This window comes from Pimephales promelas, chromosome 22, assembly GCF_988280905.1.
Source record: "Pimephales promelas chromosome 22, fPimPro1.hap1.1, whole genome shotgun sequence".
Taxonomy (NCBI): Eukaryota; Metazoa; Chordata; class Actinopteri; order Cypriniformes; family Leuciscidae; genus Pimephales; species Pimephales promelas.
This window is the reverse complement of record NC_142790.1, coordinates 20,010,700-20,031,703: the sequence shown is the minus strand read 5'-3', so window position 1 is coordinate 20,031,703 and position 21,004 is coordinate 20,010,700. Positions and strand designations below refer to the sequence as shown.

The 21,004-nt window shown below is 35.9% G+C and overlaps 5 protein-coding genes across 8 annotated transcripts; 3 read left to right on the top strand and 2 right to left on the bottom strand.

Annotated features, from left to right (window-relative positions):
* Nucleotides 1-2,367: 2,367 nt before the first annotated feature.
* Nucleotides 2,368-6,457, bottom strand: ropn1l (rhophilin associated tail protein 1-like). Its single transcript, XM_039667044.2, has 6 exons — nucleotides 6,303-6,457; nucleotides 6,006-6,140; nucleotides 5,370-5,496; nucleotides 5,121-5,282; nucleotides 4,557-4,726; nucleotides 2,368-2,932 (listed from the first exon to the last, which is right to left on the bottom strand). Exons 2-6 carry the CDS (start codon nucleotides 6,134-6,136, stop codon nucleotides 2,863-2,865), a joined length of 660 nt encoding a protein of 219 aa, XP_039522978.2. The 5' UTR covers nucleotides 6,137-6,140; nucleotides 6,303-6,457; the 3' UTR covers nucleotides 2,368-2,862.
* A 147-nt stretch (nucleotides 6,458-6,604) lies between these two features.
* LOC120476091 (arylamine N-acetyltransferase, pineal gland isozyme NAT-3) lies at nucleotides 6,605-8,084 on the top strand. The gene has a single exon (XM_039667041.2). The coding sequence runs from the start codon at nucleotides 7,042-7,044 to the stop codon at nucleotides 7,885-7,887; it is 846 nt and encodes a 281-aa protein (XP_039522975.2). The 5' UTR covers nucleotides 6,605-7,041; the 3' UTR covers nucleotides 7,888-8,084.
* A 465-nt stretch (nucleotides 8,085-8,549) lies between these two features.
* On the top strand, nucleotides 8,550-12,615 carry apoob (apolipoprotein O, b). Of its 2 annotated transcripts, none has more exons than XM_089125844.1 (9): nucleotides 8,550-9,008; nucleotides 9,552-9,656; nucleotides 9,755-9,874; nucleotides 10,077-10,109; nucleotides 10,215-10,269; nucleotides 10,808-10,903; nucleotides 11,027-11,118; nucleotides 11,793-11,882; nucleotides 12,373-12,615. In XM_089125844.1, exons 1-9 carry the CDS (start codon nucleotides 8,973-8,975, stop codon nucleotides 12,412-12,414), a joined length of 669 nt encoding a protein of 222 aa, XP_088981970.1. In that variant the 5' UTR covers nucleotides 8,550-8,972; the 3' UTR covers nucleotides 12,415-12,615. The 2 variants fall into 2 exon arrangements, with proteins under 2 accessions (XP_088981970.1, XP_039522976.2); XM_039667042.2 differs by having other exon boundaries at nucleotides 8,558-8,999.
* Nucleotides 12,488-14,903, bottom strand: sat1b (spermidine/spermine N1-acetyltransferase 1b). 2 transcript variants are annotated; one of them, XM_039667047.2, is made up of 6 exons: nucleotides 14,624-14,900; nucleotides 14,242-14,293; nucleotides 14,085-14,168; nucleotides 13,799-13,900; nucleotides 13,679-13,719; nucleotides 12,488-13,494 (listed from the first exon to the last, which is right to left on the bottom strand). In XM_039667047.2, exons 1-6 carry the CDS (start codon nucleotides 14,687-14,689, stop codon nucleotides 13,324-13,326), a joined length of 516 nt encoding a protein of 171 aa, XP_039522981.2. In that variant the 5' UTR covers nucleotides 14,690-14,900; the 3' UTR covers nucleotides 12,488-13,323. The 2 variants fall into 2 exon arrangements, with proteins under 2 accessions (XP_039522981.2, XP_039522982.2); XM_039667048.2 differs by lacking the exon at nucleotides 13,799-13,900 and having other exon boundaries at nucleotides 14,624-14,903.
* A 522-nt stretch (nucleotides 14,904-15,425) lies between these two features.
* LOC120476090 (acyl-coenzyme A thioesterase 9, mitochondrial) lies at nucleotides 15,426-20,947 on the top strand. Of its 2 annotated transcripts, XM_039667039.2 has the most exons (16): nucleotides 15,434-15,645; nucleotides 15,904-15,992; nucleotides 16,279-16,305; nucleotides 16,676-16,721; nucleotides 16,815-16,985; nucleotides 17,441-17,478; nucleotides 18,071-18,154; nucleotides 18,241-18,344; nucleotides 18,428-18,501; nucleotides 18,585-18,652; nucleotides 18,742-18,853; nucleotides 18,944-19,034; nucleotides 19,136-19,221; nucleotides 19,309-19,396; nucleotides 19,485-19,635; nucleotides 19,727-20,947. In XM_039667039.2, exons 1-16 carry the CDS (start codon nucleotides 15,632-15,634, stop codon nucleotides 19,786-19,788), a joined length of 1,305 nt encoding a protein of 434 aa, XP_039522973.1. In that variant the 5' UTR covers nucleotides 15,434-15,631; the 3' UTR covers nucleotides 19,789-20,947. The 2 variants fall into 2 exon arrangements, with proteins under 2 accessions (XP_039522974.1, XP_039522973.1); XM_039667040.2 differs by lacking the exon at nucleotides 16,279-16,305 and having other exon boundaries at nucleotides 15,426-15,645.
* Nucleotides 20,948-21,004: the final 57 nt, after the last annotated feature.

Sequence of the window (21,004 nt, the reverse complement as noted above, 5' to 3'; positions counted from 1 at the left end):
AATATAGCCACAAGATATGACCAATATGAGAGTTAACATGATTTTAGTGAGAAAAAATTACTTTTAATTAGTAATTAAAGTAATTAAAATTTATTTTACAACTCCAAATGCCACAGACCCTAAACGTCCCAAACCGGTTGTAAAAATTACGATTTAAACAGCTCTACAGCTCAAATACTACAAATGTTTTAATTGTAAGTGCTTTTTATTTTATTTTATTTTTTAATTTATTTATTATAATACGACAGGGCTGAATACTTGAATCTGATTAGTTGACAAACGTTCTAAGGTGTGCAATTATTTTAGGGAAACGTATGTCTAAAGTAGTTCCAGGCAGGTCTTGAACACATTACAGTTCCATATCACTTGGAACACAAAGAATTTGAGTTATTTCAAAGGTCTTTACATCATGCTTTACAACCTATACCAAAACCCACATCGACACTGACCGAGCAAATACATGTAGTAAACAATAGGATAAAAATGACAAATTACTTCCATGTTTTTTTATGGCCATTAATTTACGTTTTATTAATGTATTATTTATTACATATACAGCACATACAGTATTCTCTTCTCTTTTTCCCGCTGTCTCTCCCATTCCAACACGCACACATTCAGTACGGATACACACCTGCATGCGCAGAAATAACACAGTCTCATCCCAAGTCGTCATATAACTGATGTCTTGGGACGTCTTTTGACCATACGTCAACATCTGCCTTTTTAGGGTACCCTTAAACGTCGGTTAGTTTACGATCCCCGGCCGTCATTCAACTGACGCTTTACCTTGGTAGGTTTAGGTCTGGGGTAGGGTTAGGATCCGATAACGTCATCTAACCGACTTTTAAGGGTACCCTAAAAAGGCGGATGTTGACGTATGGTCAAAAGACGTCCCAAGGCGTCAGTTATATGACGTCTTGGGATGAGACTGCGCTGACAGAAACTGCGCTGGCGATTTTATAAATAAAATACTTTGCAACTTAAAAGCTGCATGACATTTCTCACTAGCGAGGTAATAACTTCGCTGTCCTTGGAGCAGATGAACTTACAGTAGAGACGCGGCTGCTAACACTGCTGCCTGAGAGATTCACAGACTCAGGTAATTCACACATGTTAATCGCTCTCTCTCTCTCTCTCTCTCAATAACTGCATTAGTCTGCTATCAATGACTCGAGCCTCTGTTACTAGCTCTAAAATGACTTTTTGTACTGGAATTAGCACTGGAAATTTGGGATTAGATGCTTAAGAAATTACTGTAGTCCTACACACATCAGCGTTTTAAGGACAAAAGGTGTGTGAACCGTAGTATAAGCGGAGAAATAGACTCTGTGAATTATTGAAAAATAATGTAACGGCCACGTCATTAATTGTTCCTTACTTAAACTATTTTAGCTTTTAAATCCTTCAAAAAATTGCCCCATTCACTGTAATTTGACATGCAATTTGAACATTTTGAAATGCTCTTTCTGCTTCTTCAGTTGGAGTGAGTTGTTAGTGAGGGATCAGAACAGGAATTGACTGCCATCTCTCTCAGAAATAAAAGAAGCCTTGCTGCTCCTTGGCTATTTCGGCTTAGACAATTACATTAGCTCAGCACTCTGGCCTGCTTAGGTTAATAAATCCCCAGGAGCTGATCAAGAAGGAGAACCTCATCCTTGGAAAAGGTTGATGTGGGATTCTCTGTCGATCCAAAAGCAACTTGTCCAAGAGTGATGTGTCTGTGTCAAACTAATTATTTCTGAGTCTGTTTCGAATTCAAAACCTATAATTTTAAATAGTTATCCTTGTTGCAAATGTTGTTGTGAACAACATCTCACTGGTGGGAATTTATCATCATCCAGAAAGGGCTTTCAATCTAAAATTAGCTTACTTAGGGGTCAATCAGTTAATATTTTCGTAGAAAATGCCTTTCATTTATAGGTCTGTGAAGGTTGAGTACCTCTTTTTGGTTCCAAATTAGTCTCTTTCCTCAAAAAGGTAATTAATCAGACCAACTGCGTGACTGCCGGTTTCTGTGCCTCTGCTTCTTCAAAACACACAAATGTAACAGTGTGACAAAGACAAATGTGTGGTACAAAAATGTGATAGATCCTGTCATTGTTTTCAATGTAATGTATGTGTGTGTACAGGTTTGGCCACTTGTGAGGGCCAAATGTCCTCGCTAAGACACATTTCTGTACAAAACAAGAATTAAACTATACTGCAGAATGCAAGTCCTGCATGCCAATATCCATTGGCTCGTTTAAATTCACTCGAAGGCAATTGGTCTCCCTAGCGTGATCCCGATTCGTTGGAAACTCCTCTGACGAGACGTAGGAGTTCCCGAACGAAAGGGAACTGCTGTTATGCTCACTGTGTGACCAGTTTTTAAAAAATGACCTAGCTATCGAGAAATGTGTCCTAGCAATTGTAAAAAATAACAATAAAAATAAAAAACTTTAATGTTTTGCACATGTTTCTGTGATGGGTGGGGGTTGGGTTATGCTGTAGAGAATATCATTAACATGTGTGTTGAGGTAGATATGAGAGGTGGTACATTTGATTGCAACAGAATATAGTTTCTTTCAAATAGAAGCACATGGCAACCACAGTGGTGCAATCATTTTGAAACTGAAAGCTTATAATGCTCGAATAAGCAGCTAATAGACCAGTAGCCCTGTTTTGGCTTCCTTTCACTTTTGTAACATTAATCCAGGCTACCTCGATTGGAGATTTGAGGATTTATTTAGGTTAAATATGCAAATCACCTCACAATATACAGAAGAAAGAGTGCAAACAGGACATACAATAGTAACTAGGATCAATATTTTTAGAGCGTGATGTAAGATATTGCCACCTGAGGTACAACTGGATTAGATTCTACTCCGACTTCTCAGCGCTTTGGAAGCTTGTAAAATCTGAAGGTTGCACCATTCCTCCTTGGCACTCTCTGAAAGCAGGAAAAACAAAGTTTTCTATTAAATGTCATGTGTAATCTGTTTTTTCATCATGACAGGAGATTGCTGCATTCAACTGCACTTGGCCGGATCTTATGAGAACAACGGTTTTTGCTTATTAATTACATACTACCATCCTCTTTTCATTTATTTTTCACTTGAATTTGTCTCACTAACACACTTCCCAAACATTTGTGTATTCCCAGGAATAGACCGCTTTTGTTTCAGGAGTTCCTGTTTCTATGAACACTAGAAAACTTGTGTGCTGCTGTATCTTTTGAGAGTTCTAAAGGGCACACTGGGGTTGGGTTGGTTGGATGTTGGGTTGGTTGGATGTTGGGTTGGTTCAGCTGTAGCAGTGACTGCTACACATATACAGACATGTAAAGCTGAAGACAAGTCTTATCTGTTTTTCCTGTTGTCCCTCTGCCAGTTTTTATTTTCGTTAAAAAAAAACTTTACTGAAAGGTTCTCTGGGGAACTAAAATGGTTCTGGTAAAATGGTATGACATCACTGCAAAAAATCCCACAGTAACAATGACATCAAATTATTGGATAACAAAAGCTACAAGGGTAGTGAATCAAAAAATGAAACCAAATCTCTATGAATTTCATTCTTCCCTGAAACACAAAACTGTTTTTGCTTGTGGGTTCTAAAACAATATTGGACTTTTGACTTTCATTGCATCGACAAAAAAAACCAAAAAACGATTTGCTAAGTTTGTAACTATGTGAGGCTGAGAAAATGATGAGAGAAGTTTCATTTTTGGATGCACTATCCTTTTAAGGGTCATTACTGTTTTAAGAAATTATTTAATTACAATATGGACTTTTTAATAATTTTTATTAGTTAGAGGTTCTATATCTAGTACATTGTAAAAGCTGTGTAAGTCCATGTCCATTTTGTCTTTAGTTCATAATTTAAATTGCAAAAGAGTCAATAAGTCTTTCATTTCAGTCTTTCAAATTGCTTAACACCAATGACTGGCTTTCAAAGGACTGGTAAGTACAAAGCACCTTCTGATGTAATGTCTAAATGGTAATTAAATATACTAAATTAATATTTCTACTAACAAACATGTTTTATTTCAACATGTCATGAAGTCATTAAACCTGGGACAGTATTTATGGGGCCAAATATATTAAATTATGCAATTGCAAAACTACTTTTTAAGTCGTATTTATTTTTTTATGAGTATCTTTTTAGTCATTTTTTGAAGTAGTTTTGAATATAGAACAGTTTTTTTTTTTTTTTGGGGGGGGGGGGTCAAAGAAAGAAACAACAGAAGGCTTTGTAATTTCACAGGTGTAAATTTCAACAATAAAAAAAACTAATACACCTCAAGCTAAAATGTCAAAGCAATTAATTTCTATTCTTTATCACTTATAACCTCCTAAAACTCCTCTTTGGCAACAAAAGTAAAACAGGAAAGAAATTATCGCCCTCAAAATCAAGCCTTTTCTCATTTCTCAACGTCTGCAAACTGCTTGCTGTCAGAATGATTAAGCGTTTTGCGTTTTTTTGCTTCTGCAATTGGTCATCTTGATCAGACCATTTTGGGTCTGTGTCTGTGTGTGTCAGAGAGAGTTTGCGTGTGTGTGCGTGTGTGTACTCACTCCTCTAAACCGTGCAACAAGCCGTCGATCTGTTCTTTAGGAATTTCTCCATCCAGATGGGCCAAGTATGTGTACAGCCTCTGAAATGTGTCGAAAGGAATCTGGGCTGAACCACCCTCAGTGTCCTCTGTGAGTATTTCACATGCATGTTTCAAAGCACTCATGATGGCCTGTGGGAACAGTACAGTGGGCTTTCTTTCAAAACTTACATTTTACAACATAATTTAGCTCATTTTGAATGAATTTATTACACTCTAAAAAATGCTGGGTTGTTTTATTTAACCCCAAATTTGGGTTAAATATGGACAAACTCAAACATTGGATTAAAAATTTTCCAGGGTTTGTCCATATTTGACCCAAAACAGGGTTAAAACAACCCAGCATTTTTTAGAGTGTATGAATCACTCTTTATGAATCACCCTTGTTCAACTCCTTGAATGTTGAGACCATTAAAAATCCAACACTGTCATCTAGAGTCAGTTAGTAGAATTACAACACCTCAAATGAATCCACCACCACACAATTTCATTAAAGTACATAAATAAGATATTTATAGCTACTCACCCCACCCAATGCACTGCATCCTAAAGCAAAAAACTCCATCCAATTGATATTTTCACCGAAGTTGCCAAGGGCAAGGATTGTGTCAAGCTGTTCAATTGGCAAGCACAGATCTTTCCACTTCCAAATGAGCTCCTCTTTTGTAATGATTTTGTTAGGTGCGAACTACAGGCAAGATAAATCTCATCAATATTCATACATAATCTGATGCACTGTGTATAAAACATACAAGAGAGATGCAGTGGATCAAACCTGCTGATGAAGGATTTTTAGAAAGCCTGGTGTCAGTCCTGTGTCCGTTTTCTGAGTTGCCACTGGCATTTCCAGTCTCTCCTTGACTGATATGTCCTGACCTTGTTTTGATAAAGCTGAAAAATAGCTGAAGGAGTAGCAGTTTTATTGTTGTCATACTGCATTAGATTTCCATTGCAATATAAACCAGAGCATACATCATACACTACCGATCAGATGTTTAGAATAATTACGATTTTTTTTTGAAAGAAGTCAGTAATGTTGTAAAATATTATTACAATTTAAAATACTTTGCATTTTATTATTGTTTTTAAATGTAATTTATTATTATAAAGGTGTAATTAAACAGCACAACTGTTTCATCATTGATAATAATAAGAATCATTATTAATAATTGAAAATAATTCAGCAACCTAGCATATTAGAAGGATTTCAGAAGGTCATGTGACATTATGATGGAAATTCAGCTATAACAGGAACAAATAATAACATTTTCAAATTGATTCAAATAGAAAACACTGATTTTAAATGGTAAATAATATTTTTGCAATATTACTGTTTTTGATTGTTCAATTAAATTGCAGCCTTGGTAATCATAAGACACTTTTCTTTTCTTTTTTTAACAACAGCACTTACTCAGCTGCCCATTGTAGCACATCACATGGCTGTGTTTTAATTGCAGCTTTGGTGAACTGCTTCAGAATATTAGGCAACTCTGGGGGGATGTTGATCTGCTGGGCGCAATACATTGTTTCAGGAGGAGGCATCACTCTGTTGTATTTTAAGAAAGTGAGCACAAATAAAACAGTCAAGATATCATTGAATACATGATATGGAAAAGGAAAGTTAGAAAATTGTGGTACTTAAATAGGCTAGCACAGGTGCTCAAGCTAAACTACATAACATCTACTCTTAACGCACTAAAGGACTTACCACTTTGAGTTAAGTTTATTTTAAATACAGAGTTATGTCCTTGGTCCTTCTAAATAAATATATTCTAGTCCTTTGTAGTATTCTACTTTGTCATCATATAGGACAGCAGCGACTTGCATCTTTATTTTTCACAGCAACGGGTTGTTTGCAAGCATCACCTAGAAACCGAAAAGGGCTCCAAGATCTGATTGGTCAATGCCAATACAAAGGGCGTTAACCAGAGCAAATGTTGCCATGTCCGCCGTAAATGGCTTTCTCTCTCTTAAAAATGGAACTGAGGGGTTTATTCTAAGAATTCGTTATTTCTCGAGACTATACTCAAAATAGACATACATTAAAAATATTTAGCGTTGAATTAATATATTTGATTACTTATTTCCAAGGAATTGATTTTTTTAACCGAGTTGCTTTCTCTTTGGATATCTGGCAACACTCAAACAGAAACTTTCCGTTTACGTCTATTTTATTTATTTATTTTATTCAGGAACTTGCTGTATGATTTTCATCGTGTTACAGAAACATTACACACAGTTAAAGATGTAATTATAAGACTTTCTTGACTTCATGCTCATTAGCACAAGACGTGGACTTCCGTGAAAAGTCCGAGTTTACGACTTTCAAAGTCTCTGGTGCAAAGTGAAAGCTTGCATGAGGTTGTCTAACGTTAATGTGATAAGCAGCTTTATTTTATTTAAACTTTTCTTTGCAACACTAACCTACAAGCGATATTTGCACAACAATGGATATTCAGAAGTATTTGGCACGTATCAGCTGTTCGGGTTTATGTCCTCCGACATTGGAGACATTACGATACGTTCACCTGAATCATTTAATGGCAGTTCCCTTTGAGAACCTCACTGTGCATATTGGACAGCGGGTCAGGCTTGAGTTGCCACTTCTATATGAAAAAATCGTCCTCATGCGCCGTGGGGGATTCTGCTTTGAGAACAATGGACTCTTCTCTTGGCTTTTGTCTCAGATGGGCTTTGACGTGACTATTCTCTCCGCACAGGTCAGGAATCGGTTCACCGGCGCTTACGGGCCTCCCTTCGACCACTTCATCATGATGGTGAAGCTGGATGGACACAGATGGCTCTGTGATGTTGGGTTTGGATCTGGATTCCAGCTCCCTCTTTCCCTTGAGACATATAGTCCTCAAGCCCAGAGCCACGGAGTGTATCGAATCAGACCTCAGGGAGACTTCATTTTCATGGAAATGAAATCTGAGACTGAGGTATCAGGGAGTGCAGAAGAATGTTGGGTGGAACAGTACAAATTCACCCTGGAGTCACGTGAAAGAGATGATTTCAGAGCCATGTGTGACTACCATCAGAGTTCTGTTAGCTCGATTTTCTTCTGCAAATCTCTCTGTTCACTCTTACTGCCCACTGGAAGAATCACTATCATGGGCCACAGACTGATTATAACCAGTTTGACCTCAGAGGGTGGACAAGCTGTGAAAACCACTACAGATCTTTCAAATGAAGAAATTACAGAGTTGTTGAGAGAGAAGTTTGGTATTGTTCTTCCTTCCCCACTCACTCCAAAAGATGTTGAGATTGTACCACCACCAGTTACTTATTAAGTCATGTTTATTGGTTGGGTCTCTTGTTCTTTAAGTAGCCTGTCTAGTAGTATTTTTTTTTTTTTTTTTTGTCTTTATAGGCTACTCTATATGAAGTTTTATGAATAATTGTATAGTTATATAATATTATAGTTTATTATATATATTGTATTATAATATATTATACAACTGTATAGCTGTATAATAACTGTATATATATATATATATATATATATATATATATATATATATATATATATATATATATATATTTCTGAATAATTGTATAGCTCTATGTAGATTAAACTGTTGAGGGTTATTTCATAGGGTGTCATTTCCATGTTGTAAAAGGGATTTTAAGTACATGGTTTTAACAATCGGACAAATAGTGTTAATAAATTGGTATAACATTTAAAATGTATAGTGTATGTTTTCAGTTTGTTTAAGTTTTAGTAATTTTGTTATGTGCTTGTTCTTATCAGTATTTATTTTTATTGCAGTTTTAGTCATTTCAATAGGCTACTAACTTATATTTAGTTTCCGTTAGTTGCCAACAATTTAATATCTATAAACATCTTATAATATATATATATTTATTTTGAATAATTTTTATTTAAATAAACAATTTTTAATCATTAAAAAATGAACACTGTTGTTTACACATGATTGAAACACAAAATTATGAAATGCATATCTTGTTTGTAATACGGTAGTAAAAAAAAATCTTAGATCAACAACAAGGAGAATGCGAGATTGATAATAATATGATAAATTCACATAATTGTTCACAAAAACGTTTAAAATATTTACATCTCTTGCGTGTCCTTACATGCTTGCCGTAGCAGCAGTAGTGTTGCCAAGTCAATTGGAGCTACTTTTACACATGCTTTTACATTGTTTCCGCGGGTTATTTGTGTAGTGCACGGGTTGAAGCGAATTTCTTTTACCCACTGGCACGTAGGAAATATCCCGGAACATTGGAAACACCCCAGAACGCTTTTTGACTAATTTTGGCCGTGATTGGGTTAATTTTGATTAGCAATTTGGCTGGTTTTGTTGTGCAGACCTGGCAACCCTGTGTAGCAGAGCGCTGTTCTTGAGAAAAAATGTCAAATTTTAGGAAAATAGCCAAGGTACTATGTGTATGTATTTAAATAATGGAAATACTACTGTGTTCATATTTGTAATTAACGTTGATAATTATGCATTTTAAGAAAGCTGAGATTGTTTTAAAAATGCGCGCATTGGCTACAGCACCATAGGTAGCACTACTGCACTGATGTAACGTTAGCTAAGCTAACTGTAGCTTGATCGGATAAGGTTTTTTTTTATTGCAATGTTTATATTTTACCGGATTATAATCTATTCATATGTTTAAGAACTATAATTTTCTGGCTGCATGATTACTATTACTGTCGTTTTCTAATAAATTATGTTATGCCTGGAATTCTAGTCTCTTTAGAGAGTGACATGTCTCCTCCTGAATCATGTTAAACTGATGCTTTGGTGTTCTGCCTAATAAACAAGGCACCTCCTATTATGTTAAAACGTGCTACTTTTTGCTCCATTGCAATACTGTTTTTCAGTTGTCCAATGCTCAAACATATACGAATAAATTATTTGCACTGCTTCTGGGGTACTTATTTCTAATGTTTGTTTTCTGTGCTGTGCACTTTCCTTTGCAGGTGGTGCTGCCCATGGCAGTGCCTGGAGCCCTTGGCCTGATGTCTGCCACTGTTTTCGCTGCAAGCGAGGCCAAAGAAAATAACACCACCCTTAAGACTGATGAGGTACTTCCTGTGAAGTTTGTTTTGGGTTGGAGTGGGTGAGAACGAGGAGGTTATTTGCTTGATGTTAAGTGTTTTTAACATACCCCTTTTATTTTCAGCTTTCACTCTATAACACTCCTGAGTCCCAGCTGAGGTACGAGGAGCCCGAGGTTGGTCATGTTGAGCAAGGTGTGGCATCTCTGAGAAAGACAGCACAACCTTATATTTCATGGTTTGAGGTATGCTTTAAAACTGACTTTGTTTAGCGATTTAGAAAGTAAAGCTTGACTAGGGAAACATTGTAGATGCAGATAAATAAGATAAAGAGGATATCTGTATTATGCATCTCCTCCATATTTTATGTGTTCATTTATTATTTAAATGTCATAATGTTTGGTTTATAGTTCTCATGATTTCTTTATGACTCTTGTCCACCTCCAGGAAAAGACACAGTTTACCGTGGAGAAAGTACAGGCAAGTTATGTTGGATTTTTTTAGCCACAATTATTATGCCACTAATTTATGATTGTGATAAATTATTACAAAATAAACCTAAAATGTTCTCTCTTTTAATCATAGTCTTACTACAAGACTGTTGAGCCCGGAGTGAGTAACACTCAAAATATTGTAAAGGGTACGGACAAAAACACACACTTATCATGATTTTTCAATGTGAGGACCCCCATCCTAAAATTTAAAAGGCAGAGACACAATTTTATACTGTGAAAAATAAATATTATAAATGATTAAAAATATATAATATTTGTAAAATGTTATATATTAAATTTAGTTTGTTACTTTACTACGTTTTTTTACTCACTATAGTACTTTACTACGTATTATTTATTTTATTCCTATTTTTGTGTTTATTTGTGTATTTTTATAATTAATTTTGATATATGGTATTGAATAATTTTTTATTGTTTTTGTTAATTCATTTGTGTGTGTGTGTGTATATATATATATGTAATTATTTTGTATGAATTACTTTCTTATATTGTAATCTTATTTATTTATGTTTTATCAATTATACAATTACATTTTCAACACTGTTTTTTTCTAAACATTACCTCTGACCCCCTAGCACTCCATCCCTGGACCTCAGTTTGAAACCCCTTATCTGTACTACTGTTTGTGTATATATTAAACAGTATTTTATTTTATTTTCTCAGATATATATGCATTTTTGAATGACCCTCCATCTGAGTTCTATGCCAGTGTGGGTGTTATAGGTTTTTCTGGAATTCTGGGACTTTATTTAGCCAAAGGTATGATTTCTTATTCATTATTTGTTATTGTTTATTCCATTTTAATCATATCAAGGTCTTTGACCTGTAACATCTGTTCTGTGTTATTATTAATTACTGTTTTGGTTTGTTTTGACTGGACAGGCAGTACAATCAAGAGACTGATGTTCCCCACTGGGCTGATGGCTCTCAGCGCCTCTATGTTCTACCCACAACATGCCGCCTCTGTTGCCAGGGCAAGTATACATTTCTTTCTGTACAGATGGACAGAGTCTGGATGTTTCTCGGCAGGCCGCCCAATACACAGCAGTAACTGAGGCTTTGAAAATTACTTGCACCCTGGGATATTAACAGCACTTGCCTGGAGGAAATTCGGTCTGTGAATTGTGTGTTCTGATAGTCTTGTGTTCCTTCCTCTTTATCCATAAGTGTAAAACTAGAAAGTGGAGGGATATTTTGAGAATTTGTCCATGCATAAGCTCAGTCAATTAAAGTGAATAATATACTATTAATATACCCTGCCTCACTGGAACAATAAGTTTAGTAAGTTAATGCTTTAATATTTGCACAATTGTTTAAAATTCAAAAGTACAACATTTAAAGGGATAATTCACCAAAAATGAAAATTCTGTCGTCATTTACTCACCCTCAAGTTGTTCCAAACCTATATGAATTTCTTTCTTCTGCTGAACACAAAAGAAGATATTTTAAAGAATGTTGGTAATCAAACATTAACTTGTATAGTATGGGGAAAAAATACTATGGAAGTACAGTGGAAAGTACTATGGAACCTCATGCAGGTTTGGAACCACTCTAGGGTGAGTTAAATATTAGAACTGTATAGTCTACTGATGATGAGTAATATGACCTGATTGTGTTTTCTCAACGCGTTTCTGTTTGTTTTTAATAGACCACAAAAGACTACATATTCTCCCGGGGTTCAGAAGGGCGAGTTGTTTTGGAGGAGCTGCTGAGAGGGAAGTCACCATCCAAGGACAAAGTGAGGAGAAATCTTATACCTGGCACAGTGTTGACCTGTTTTTTTTCCCACTCTCCCAAGATAAGAGTGCATACAGTGCTAATGTCTTAAACAGGTTACGACCAAAGAAAGGTTTAATTGCCTTTGACTAAATTGTTATGCCGCATTCTTGAAGAAACTTTCACTTCCATTCAAAAGATATGGTTCATGCTGCTTTCACGCATTGTTGTTTTTTTTTTTAATTCTTTGATGAATTGCATTTATTTGAAATAGAAAATAATTTGTTACATTATAAATGGTTTTATGGTCACCTCTTAATCAATTTAATGCATCTTTGATAAATGTATCGGTTTCTTTACAAAAAAATCGATCACAATAATCTAGCAAGGTAACCCCAAAATCAATCGTGAGAGGCTGTTTTGATGGCATCTATCTTTAACACCAAGAGCCTCCTAAAATGTTGGAATGAATACTTTTCCTTCTTTGTAATGGTTTACCCTTTTCTTCACAGGTTGAGAAGACGCATAAATCAGACAGCCAAAAATCAAGTTGAGACTAAGCAGTAAGTTTTGAGAAGTTCCTGTTTTGCACCTGGATTGTGTTCTCTCATCAATGCACTGTATTCGTTTTGTGTTTTTTTTTTTTTTTTTTTTTTTTTTGCTGTATTATGTTATTGACTTGACTGCGTTTACTGAAACTGTATATTTAACCTTTTTCTGTGCATTATGTAAATTAAATTGACTTTATAAATGTACACTGCAACCAATTGGACTGAACTGAAACAGAGAATTACCTACTTGACCTGCACTGTGAAATTTCTGATACTTTTCAGCAGCTCAATGACTTTCAGGTCTTACTGATGGGTCCAATTGTATTTCCAGAGTATCCTACACCAGTGTTGGCATTGCATTCTCTAGAGCTTTTCAGTATCGTTTAACAAAGATTTTAAACTTTCATAAGTTTACATTACATTACCATTTCACAAACTACGTTGATAAGAATCTGTCCCATGAAACATGAACTTGGCCTAGTCTGGACATAAACAAAGGGACATTCTCCAAAGTACAGCACCCTCCAGGAAACAATCCATTCTCTGTTCATTTACAGTACAGTGCACTATGCTTTTACTCTTTTACCCTTATGACTTGCGCATTTGTTGTGGGAGGAATGCCAGAAGGTGTTATCTTATGCTTAAAATTAAATACCAATACTTTAGATTTTTTCTTTTATTTTCAATGCATTCAATGAATAAATGACTATTGATAAGTTAATCTAACATGCACACTATAGAATATGACTATAAGTACTGCTATAACTCCATCTCAAGACTAAATTGTTATGTTAACATGATTAATACCCACAGTGTATAAAATATTTAAAGCCATTAAAGTTTTTTTTTTAAACTTTAAATGGCTGTGAGATATCCCTACTCCCTCATTGAACACTGGAACCTTGGGCCAGCTCACTCTTCAGCAGACATTTTCAGGAGATTCTCCTTATCAATCCTGAAAAGTCGCCATCCCTCCTGCAATGAGAGGTCAGAAGCCCCACGTCGCTTGTAGAAGTCGATGGATGCCTTGTTGGACTCGGCCACGATAAAATGCATGCAGCTGCAACGATTCTTCACCGCTGTCTGTAGGAGGAAACAACTTTTTATGGTAGTATCTAGATGTGTAATACGTGAAAACAACAACCATCGAAAGACAACATAAAACCTTTACATAATCTGTGGTCTATTTTGAGTTTGAAACTACTTGCTTCTACTATTTGTGTCAGCAATTTTTTTATGAATTAGTGTCTGAAAATGGGTAACTTACTTCACTGAGGGTTTTCAGGATTTCAGACCCAATTCCAAAACCTGTGAAGTATGAAATTAGTCAGAAGGATTGAGGAAATGCCTGCAGTTTCATAAGAGACACCCTTAATAACACCCTTACCTCTGTACTCTCTCATTACATAAAAATCTTCAAGGTACAGCAGTTTGCCAATCCAAGGATCATAGGTGAAGTAGTACATGGCAAATCCAATCACAGAATAACCTATAAGTGTGAACACTGGTGGCTTACACAGTTGCATTACTTGTGCATGAATGTGCTTTGTGTATGAATGTTAAACTTAAACAAGGGATGTAAGAACCTTTTAGGACGTAACTTTTCACATTCAACTGCAGCACAGACTACTCAGCTATTCAACAGTTCATTAAAGATCATCTTGGTGTTTTACCCTCGACTTTCTGATGCTCGGCTGCCACGTCTGCGACCACGCAGTGGTAAAACGGGTGAGCTCCGAATCCATCCTCGAGCAGATCTAAAAAACAAAACTTGTCATTGCGGCCAAACTATTGATGAGTTTTCACATTTGACATATAGAGTCGTCTCACCTTTCTCAGTTAATATAACTTGATCTTCCATTTCTTCATACTTGGCGAGTTCCTACAGAAGGTAGTAAAGAAAAAATGCTTCCTGTTGAACATCATGTTCTTGTTTTCAAGCAGGGTCATTTTTGGATAATTCATCAACGACATAAAACTGATTTTAAACAATTTAACATTAAAATAAAAGTCAGAATAGATGTGATGATAACTTGTAATATGATTTTGTGAGACAGAACATTAAATAAACGTATTCTAAAGCACATTTATAACGTTACCTATTTAAAAAGTTTTTTTTTTTTTTTTTTTTTTAAAAAGCATAGTCACAGCATATTAATCTTACATATTTTACTTTAAAATATCCATATGTATAAACCAGTGTGAAGTCTACCTTTATCAGTCGCAATATGTCAGGCACGTCTTTGGGCTCCGCTGTACGCAAAATAAAATTGGCCATTTTCTTCTTTTGCTCTTTTTTCCTTTTCTCACTAGTCCTCTATATGTGAATTGAAGCAAAAGGTGTTTCTTCATTCGCTTCCCAGAGTATTACCCTCCGCTGTCAAGTTTGGGTTTCTCCTGTAAAGGACTCGCATGCAGCAACTGACCCGGCTGTTTTGGTTTTCACCTGTAAATGTCTTTTGTTTATCACCTCGAGCGGGCATATATTTGCCGGTGGGGGAGGGGTCTGAATACTTCGTTTGCGGACCAATAGCAGTTGTCCATTCGAGAAACGTCATGACGCAACCGTTATTATTCGCTCATGCTGGTCGGGATCAAAACACTGTAGGAATGTATGTCTTTGCGCACTTGGAAGCACATTTCTTTCTAGAATAATCGATTATAGAAGATGTGTAAACTTATGTCAAATGTTTCAATAACGTTTATTTTTTTTACAAAAAAAAGTTATTGAAAAGACCTTTTAACAAAAAAGTCTCGTTGACTCCTTTGAAAACTTAAAAAAAAGTATAACGGCCGTAATTACGGGACAAGCTGGACCGTTATGTTTATTATTAGCTTATTATTATTATTTAATTATTATTATGTTTCCGTTGCAATCTTGTTTATTGTATCCAAAACATGTGCATGTTACAACGATCCCTGGAAAATGTATTATATTCATTTTTTTAATTAAATGATAGTAGAAGAAAAAAAAAAAAAAAAAAAAACATTGACATTTGGACCGTCAGTGAAGAAGTCTTTATTATGCGCTTTTAATACGGTAAGTACGGTAGTTAACCACACATACGTCCCAGACCAGGAAGTGAGAATCATTGTCAAGAAAGCTTTCACTGTCTATGCAAGAAAGCTTGCAGACATCGCTGTAAGAAGCAAGAAGTGAGCTGTTGTATATCATACGAAGTCCGTGTTGTTATAAATTGGTTAGTCAAGAACAAGGAAGATGCTTTCACCGCGGTGAGTTTTACCATCTTACTTCACTCATTTGTTGTGTGTACTCATAGACATATACACACGTCTATGGTGTGTACTGCAGTCAAATATTGAATTCCAGACTAGCGTAGTCTTTCAATGGGAACCTGTCTCCATATTGTTTTTGGGTTATACAGGCTCTGCTACGCTTTGTATTTTCATTATATTTCATGTTTTTGTGACTTTGCTGTAAGTAATTTCTTGTTGTAATGGCAGCTCTCTCTCCCATTTCTTTGCTCAAAGGGTCCTGAAGTCCGCATCGTCCTTAATGTGCCGAGGGTTTTCCATGGGTCAAATGTCAAGGCAGGGGAAGGCACCTGATATGGCTGAGGGTAAATATATACAAAAAGAGTGTTTAAACTCCCAATCCAATCACCACTTTAAACTTAGTCAGTCACAATCACTGAAATATTGTCAGTGAGTGTGCTAGTTATCAGGCTGAAACAACGTTTTAGTGCTTACTTTCTTTATTTGGGATAAATGCAGCTAAAGTGGGACTACATTTATTTATGTCTCGCTCTCTCTATATATATTTAGTATTATATAAAATTATTATTTTGAAATATTATAATAGTTATTTCCCATTGGTGTTCCTGACCCACTTTTATGTCCCCACAGGAAACACATTTTTACTTGTGAGCAATGGTAAAATGGAAGAACATTTACTCTCTTTGAAATGCTCAGACACTCTTTCTGCATGTGGCTTAATAAACTGTCCTGCTGTTATCTCATGGTACATGTGCATTGCATGTAGTTCTTTGTACTTTGACATCTAGTGTCTTTTCCTTTCAAATGCCTTCACCCTGTGAGCAGCCTGTTCGTACAGACTAGTCTCGATTCCTCTCTAATACATTATTTCTGCTCACTACTTTTTACTTTCTCCATATTGTTAATGGATGATACAGACTCTGCTACACTTTCCAATCCAACACTAAACTTAGTACATAATAGGGTACAGTATGTGATGTCTCAGTGCATCTTTCAAACTCTATTTTGTTCCTCCTTATTTTTACAGTTCGCAACAGGCTGAGGGAGATAGTTGGAGCATCAACCAACTGGAAGTATGTTATGTTATTCCTTTTGCAGAATGATAGTCCTTGGTGATTGTGACCACTTTACATAACATGTTTTATTTTCTCCATTGCATTGTACAGAGACCATAAGCAAGCATTAACTGAGCGTGCATCATTAAGCCAGTATCTTGCTCAGAGTCAGGATGAACTGCCTGCAAAGACAATGAAGGACAGTGCAATCGAGGCTCATCTTCCTCTGGGTACCCAGCCTGCCTTGAGAGAGAAATATCTAAACTATCACAACAGTGTCAGGTACCTAAAGGCAGGTTATACAAATAATGGCATTCAGATAATAACCAACAATTTTTGAATATGCATTGTAATCAGTACATTTTCCTTTGCTTAAAGTCGCCATGAACTGGAAGTTGTTACCAACTGTCCTGCAGTGTTGTGACGTATTTGCAAGTGAAACAAAACATTGAATAGAGGACAGGGTTTTATTTTAGCGTTGCTCAAAGCAGACAGTTGGTGGTTGGAGGGGAGCGGTTCCACGATATATTTCCATTTCCATATAGGATTTCCATCCCAAAGTAGAAGCAAATTTTCAGATTTTAATAAAAAATTGCCTTGACAAATATTTTTTTTTTCTGTGTATTAACTTTGTCTGATTAATTGTTCACCACAAGACTATAAGTACTAACAACGTAAATTGGGTCAGTTTTGCTTTCATGACAAGTACCTTACCTTAAATACCTTTTTCTCAACAGATTTGGAAGAATTTTGGAGGACTTGGACAGTTTAGCAGGTAATATATTTAAAAAAGGTTTCAAAAGGGGGTTTTCACGGTGATGCCATTGAAGGACCATTTTTGGTTCCCCAAAGAACCTTTCAGTGAAAAGTTCTTAAAAGAACCATTTTGTCTCGGTGTGAAGAACATTTTAATATTCAAAATAACCTTTTTACACTATAAAGAACCTTTTCTGCAATGGAAAGATTCTATGGATGTTACAGGTTCTTCATAGAACCATTAACCGCTATCCCCTGTTAGTACTAAAAAAACTTTCCGTTATTATTCCCACTTGAGCTTGGTTTGGCACGGCATGATTACGAACAGTTCTTGTGTGACATCAACACTCAGGATTGGTTGCCTTGCTACCAGTTTCTCTCACACTGTCTGTAAACAACTAATGCACTCGTATTACATTCCAAAGAGCTCTTTTATCAGCCTCACTCACAGTGGAAAATAAAACTGTATCTGTACTGCACGGAATGGAACGATTAAGAAACGAGAACAGTTTGGCCCAACAGTGGTTAAGCTGTAAATGAGCAAAGCAGTGTATGGGCAGATCATAACTTGCTTTGTCTAATCACACACTGTCTCATTCTTGTCTCCTTAGTGCTAATCTGTTACTCTCACACATGGAATAAGGAGCTGGAAAGATCTCCACTGTCTATTGTCACCGCCCTAGTGGACAAGATCGGTACTGCATCTTGTATAGAAGTCTTATAAATAGTTTTATTTTATGTTATAATAATTATTTTAATTCACTTTTTTATTGTTTCACAGACATGAGAAAAAACATCATCTACCCAGACTGTGACATCAAGTTCACAGGTCACGTGACATGGGTTGGCAAAACCTCAATAGAAGCTAAAATGCACATGTCTCAGGTATAAAGTCTTTTTTTATCAAAGATACATGTTATATTTTGCACATATTAAGATCATTAAAATAAAATGAACTGTTTTCTCAGTATCACAATGGGACTTACACAGACGTATTAGATGCCACATTTGTCATGGTGGCTCGCGATCCTGAAAACAAAAGGTAGCGTTAAACCTGTTTGTACGATCAATACGTTTATGATTTATGTGTGCAAATTAAAGCATGGTTATGTACTGTTTATCCAGGGCAGCTTTTATAAACCCATTGATACCAGAAGGACCAGAAGAAGAGGCCATTTTTCAACAGGGTGAAAGTGAGTAGCACTTTTGTGTGTTTGCAATCACAATTGCCACTTCAACTTGAAACATAGAGAGTAAGACTGGTGGTCTTTATATTGATCAGTTAACAAGAAGAGGCGTGTGGAGCTGAGCACAGCCTCTCTTCTTAAAGTGGCCCCTACAGCTGAGGAGAGGACTCTCGTTCACAACCTGTTCCTCAACACTCTAGACTCGAGGTGAGATTTATTATCAATACACCGGTATAAATATCTGTGCCTTAATTTGTATAGCCATTTTATTTAAGAATAGTTACCTTCTCCATATAGAACTGTTAGCTTTCGAAGTCGGATTTTACCGCCTAACTCAGTGTGGATGGAAGATGCCAAAATGAAAGGGCTTGAGATCTGCCACCCACAAGTGAGGGAAAATTTCTTGCAATCCTTGACTAATGAAAAGAGTACATTGATGTAATGCTTTTTTATGTGCCTGAATTTTCTTTATTATCTGCATTTATACAGGAAAGAAATATCTTTAATCGGATATTTGGTGGATTTTTGATGAGAAAGGCTTATGAACTCGGTTGGGCCAATGCTTGTGCATTTGCGTAAGAGGGTTCACCTTTGTTATTTACTGAATATTGACTGTAAAGAAGTTTTTCATTTCTTCACATGGCTGTATTTGTGTCTTTCAGTGGATGCAGACCAACGCTGGTGGCTGTCGATGACATCTTATTTCGGAAGCCAGTAGAAATTGGCTCCTTGCTATTGCTTTCCTCACAGGTCTCTAAGTTCTGTAATATCATTAGCAAATGCACTAGTTTATGGACAATTTTTCAGACTAAGATTGTTGAAAATACTCTGCTGTCAGGTTTGCTACACAGAAGGGATGCACGTCCAGGTCAGGGTTCACACAGAGGTGCTTGACCCATTGACCCGGCAGCACAGCACCACCAATGTGTTTCACTTCACCTTTCATGTTGAGAAGGAGGTCCCATCTGTTGTACCACAGAGCTATGGAGGTTAGATATAAATATTATTTATTATATATGCATATCGTTACATTCTATTTGAATAGAATTATTCATAACTTGATATTGTTGTCATTTGCAGAGTCTATGCTTTACCTGGATGGAAAGAGGCACTTTGATGAGACGATGAGGACCCAAATTTGAGCATTCCAAGATGTGCTGATAGGATGAGATTCCTGGCAAAGCTACAGTGACAGTCTCAGCTGTGGTTACATGACCATTTGTATGTGTGGATTCAGCTTTTTTATTTTAGTTTGCCATTTTATATTTATATATTTTATTACTCGCCGTATTTTACATGAATGTAAAATATTTTTTAGCAATTTCAAGTTAACATCGGGAGAGGACATTTTAGGAAATGGTGTGTTTAGCTGTTTAAGGGTGTTTTTTTATGCGGCCATATATCAATGGTTGTACTGTTGCAACCTATATAGTTATTGAGACTTACAACAGACCATGTTTTATTTGCACTAGAATTACATTTATAAGGAAAGAGGACTTTAAAGACTATTCAACCAAGTGATTTTGATTTGATTGATTTTGTAGAGTTGCTGATCTAAATCCTGCCAGGGCAATTCATGAACAACCGAGATTTATGCACAAACTCGGAGTATAAATCCAGTCTTCCTTTCTTGCTCTCTTCAAAAGGAAATGAGGAGATCCTAAACTGGAGATCAGATAAGTCCAAAAACTTTACCTTAGACATCTGTCTTAGAGAGCTCAGTGACAGAATGGGAAAGAATCAGGTCTTGCAGTTATATCTGCATTATGTTTCAGAATGCTGACAATATGGGTAATATTAACTTTTGTCATTATTATTATTATTGTAAATGTTATAAACAACCATGGAAGTTTGTGAAAAATGGTAGTTTGGCCCTGCAATGGACAGTACAGTTAAAACTACAGATTTAATATGGAAATTAACATGATGCCTTTCATGTACACACTACCTGTGCCAGAATGATCAAAAACTGATAAATGAATGCATGCCATTTCAATGTTTTTAATATGTTGATATGTGTGTATATATATATATATATATATATATATATATATTTTTTTTTTTTTTAAATGCTTTTAATATTTTATTCACATGTATAATGCTGCTGCCTTCACATGCCATTTTGCAATTTTGACTTGAGTGGGCATTCATGTCCAATTTTTTAACTAGGAAACTAGTTAACTTTCTGATAACATGTCGTAACTACACAGAACCTTAAATATCTTTATCTACATCTATATTGCTTCATATATCACATGTATTCTTATATTGACTTATTCCACAAGTAAACGTGTCCAATATTAGGTGGATTACTGAAGTGAGTTGTTGGGGCAAGTGGGGTTGGTTGGCACATTTTTC

Excerpts from the sequence above, each read along its gene's own strand:
- sat1b (XM_039667047.2), bottom strand. The coding sequence starts at position 14,689 with ATGGCCAATTTTATTTTGCGTACAGCGGAGCCCAAAGACGTGCCTGAC. Across the intron at positions 14,294-14,623 it reads ACATATTGCGACTGATAAAG|GAACTCGCCAAGTATGAAGA; the intron begins GTAGACTTCACA and ends TACCTTCTGTAG. Across the intron at positions 13,901-14,084 it reads CGAGCATCAGAAAGTCGAGG|GTTATTCTGTGATTGGATTT; the intron begins GTAAAACACCAA and ends TCACACTTATAG.
- LOC120476090 (XM_039667039.2), top strand. Across the intron at positions 18,345-18,427 it reads CTAAAATGCACATGTCTCAG|TATCACAATGGGACTTACAC; the intron begins GTATAAAGTCTT and ends CTGTTTTCTCAG. Across the intron at positions 18,653-18,741 it reads CATTTTTCAACAGGGTGAAA|TTAACAAGAAGAGGCGTGTG; the intron begins GTGAGTAGCACT and ends TATATTGATCAG.
- ropn1l (XM_039667044.2), bottom strand. The coding sequence starts at position 6,136 with ATGCCTCCTCCTGAAACAATGTATTGCGCCCAGCAGATCAACATCCCC. Across the intron at positions 5,497-6,005 it reads GTGCTACAATGGGCAGCTGA|CTATTTTTCAGCTTTATCAA; the intron begins GTAAGTGCTGTT and ends CTACTCCTTCAG. Across the intron at positions 5,283-5,369 it reads TAAAAATCCTTCATCAGCAG|TTCGCACCTAACAAAATCAT; the intron begins GTTTGATCCACT and ends TCTTGCCTGTAG.
- apoob (XM_089125844.1), top strand. The coding sequence starts at position 8,973 with ATGTCAAATTTTAGGAAAATAGCCAAGGTACTATGT. Across the intron at positions 9,875-10,076 it reads CTTATATTTCATGGTTTGAG|GAAAAGACACAGTTTACCGT; the intron begins GTATGCTTTAAA and ends GTCCACCTCCAG. Across the intron at positions 10,270-10,807 it reads CACTCAAAATATTGTAAAGG|ATATATATGCATTTTTGAAT; the intron begins GTACGGACAAAA and ends TTATTTTCTCAG.
- LOC120476091 (XM_039667041.2), top strand. The coding sequence starts at position 7,042 with ATGGATATTCAGAAGTATTTGGCACGTATCAGCTGTTCGGGTTTATGT.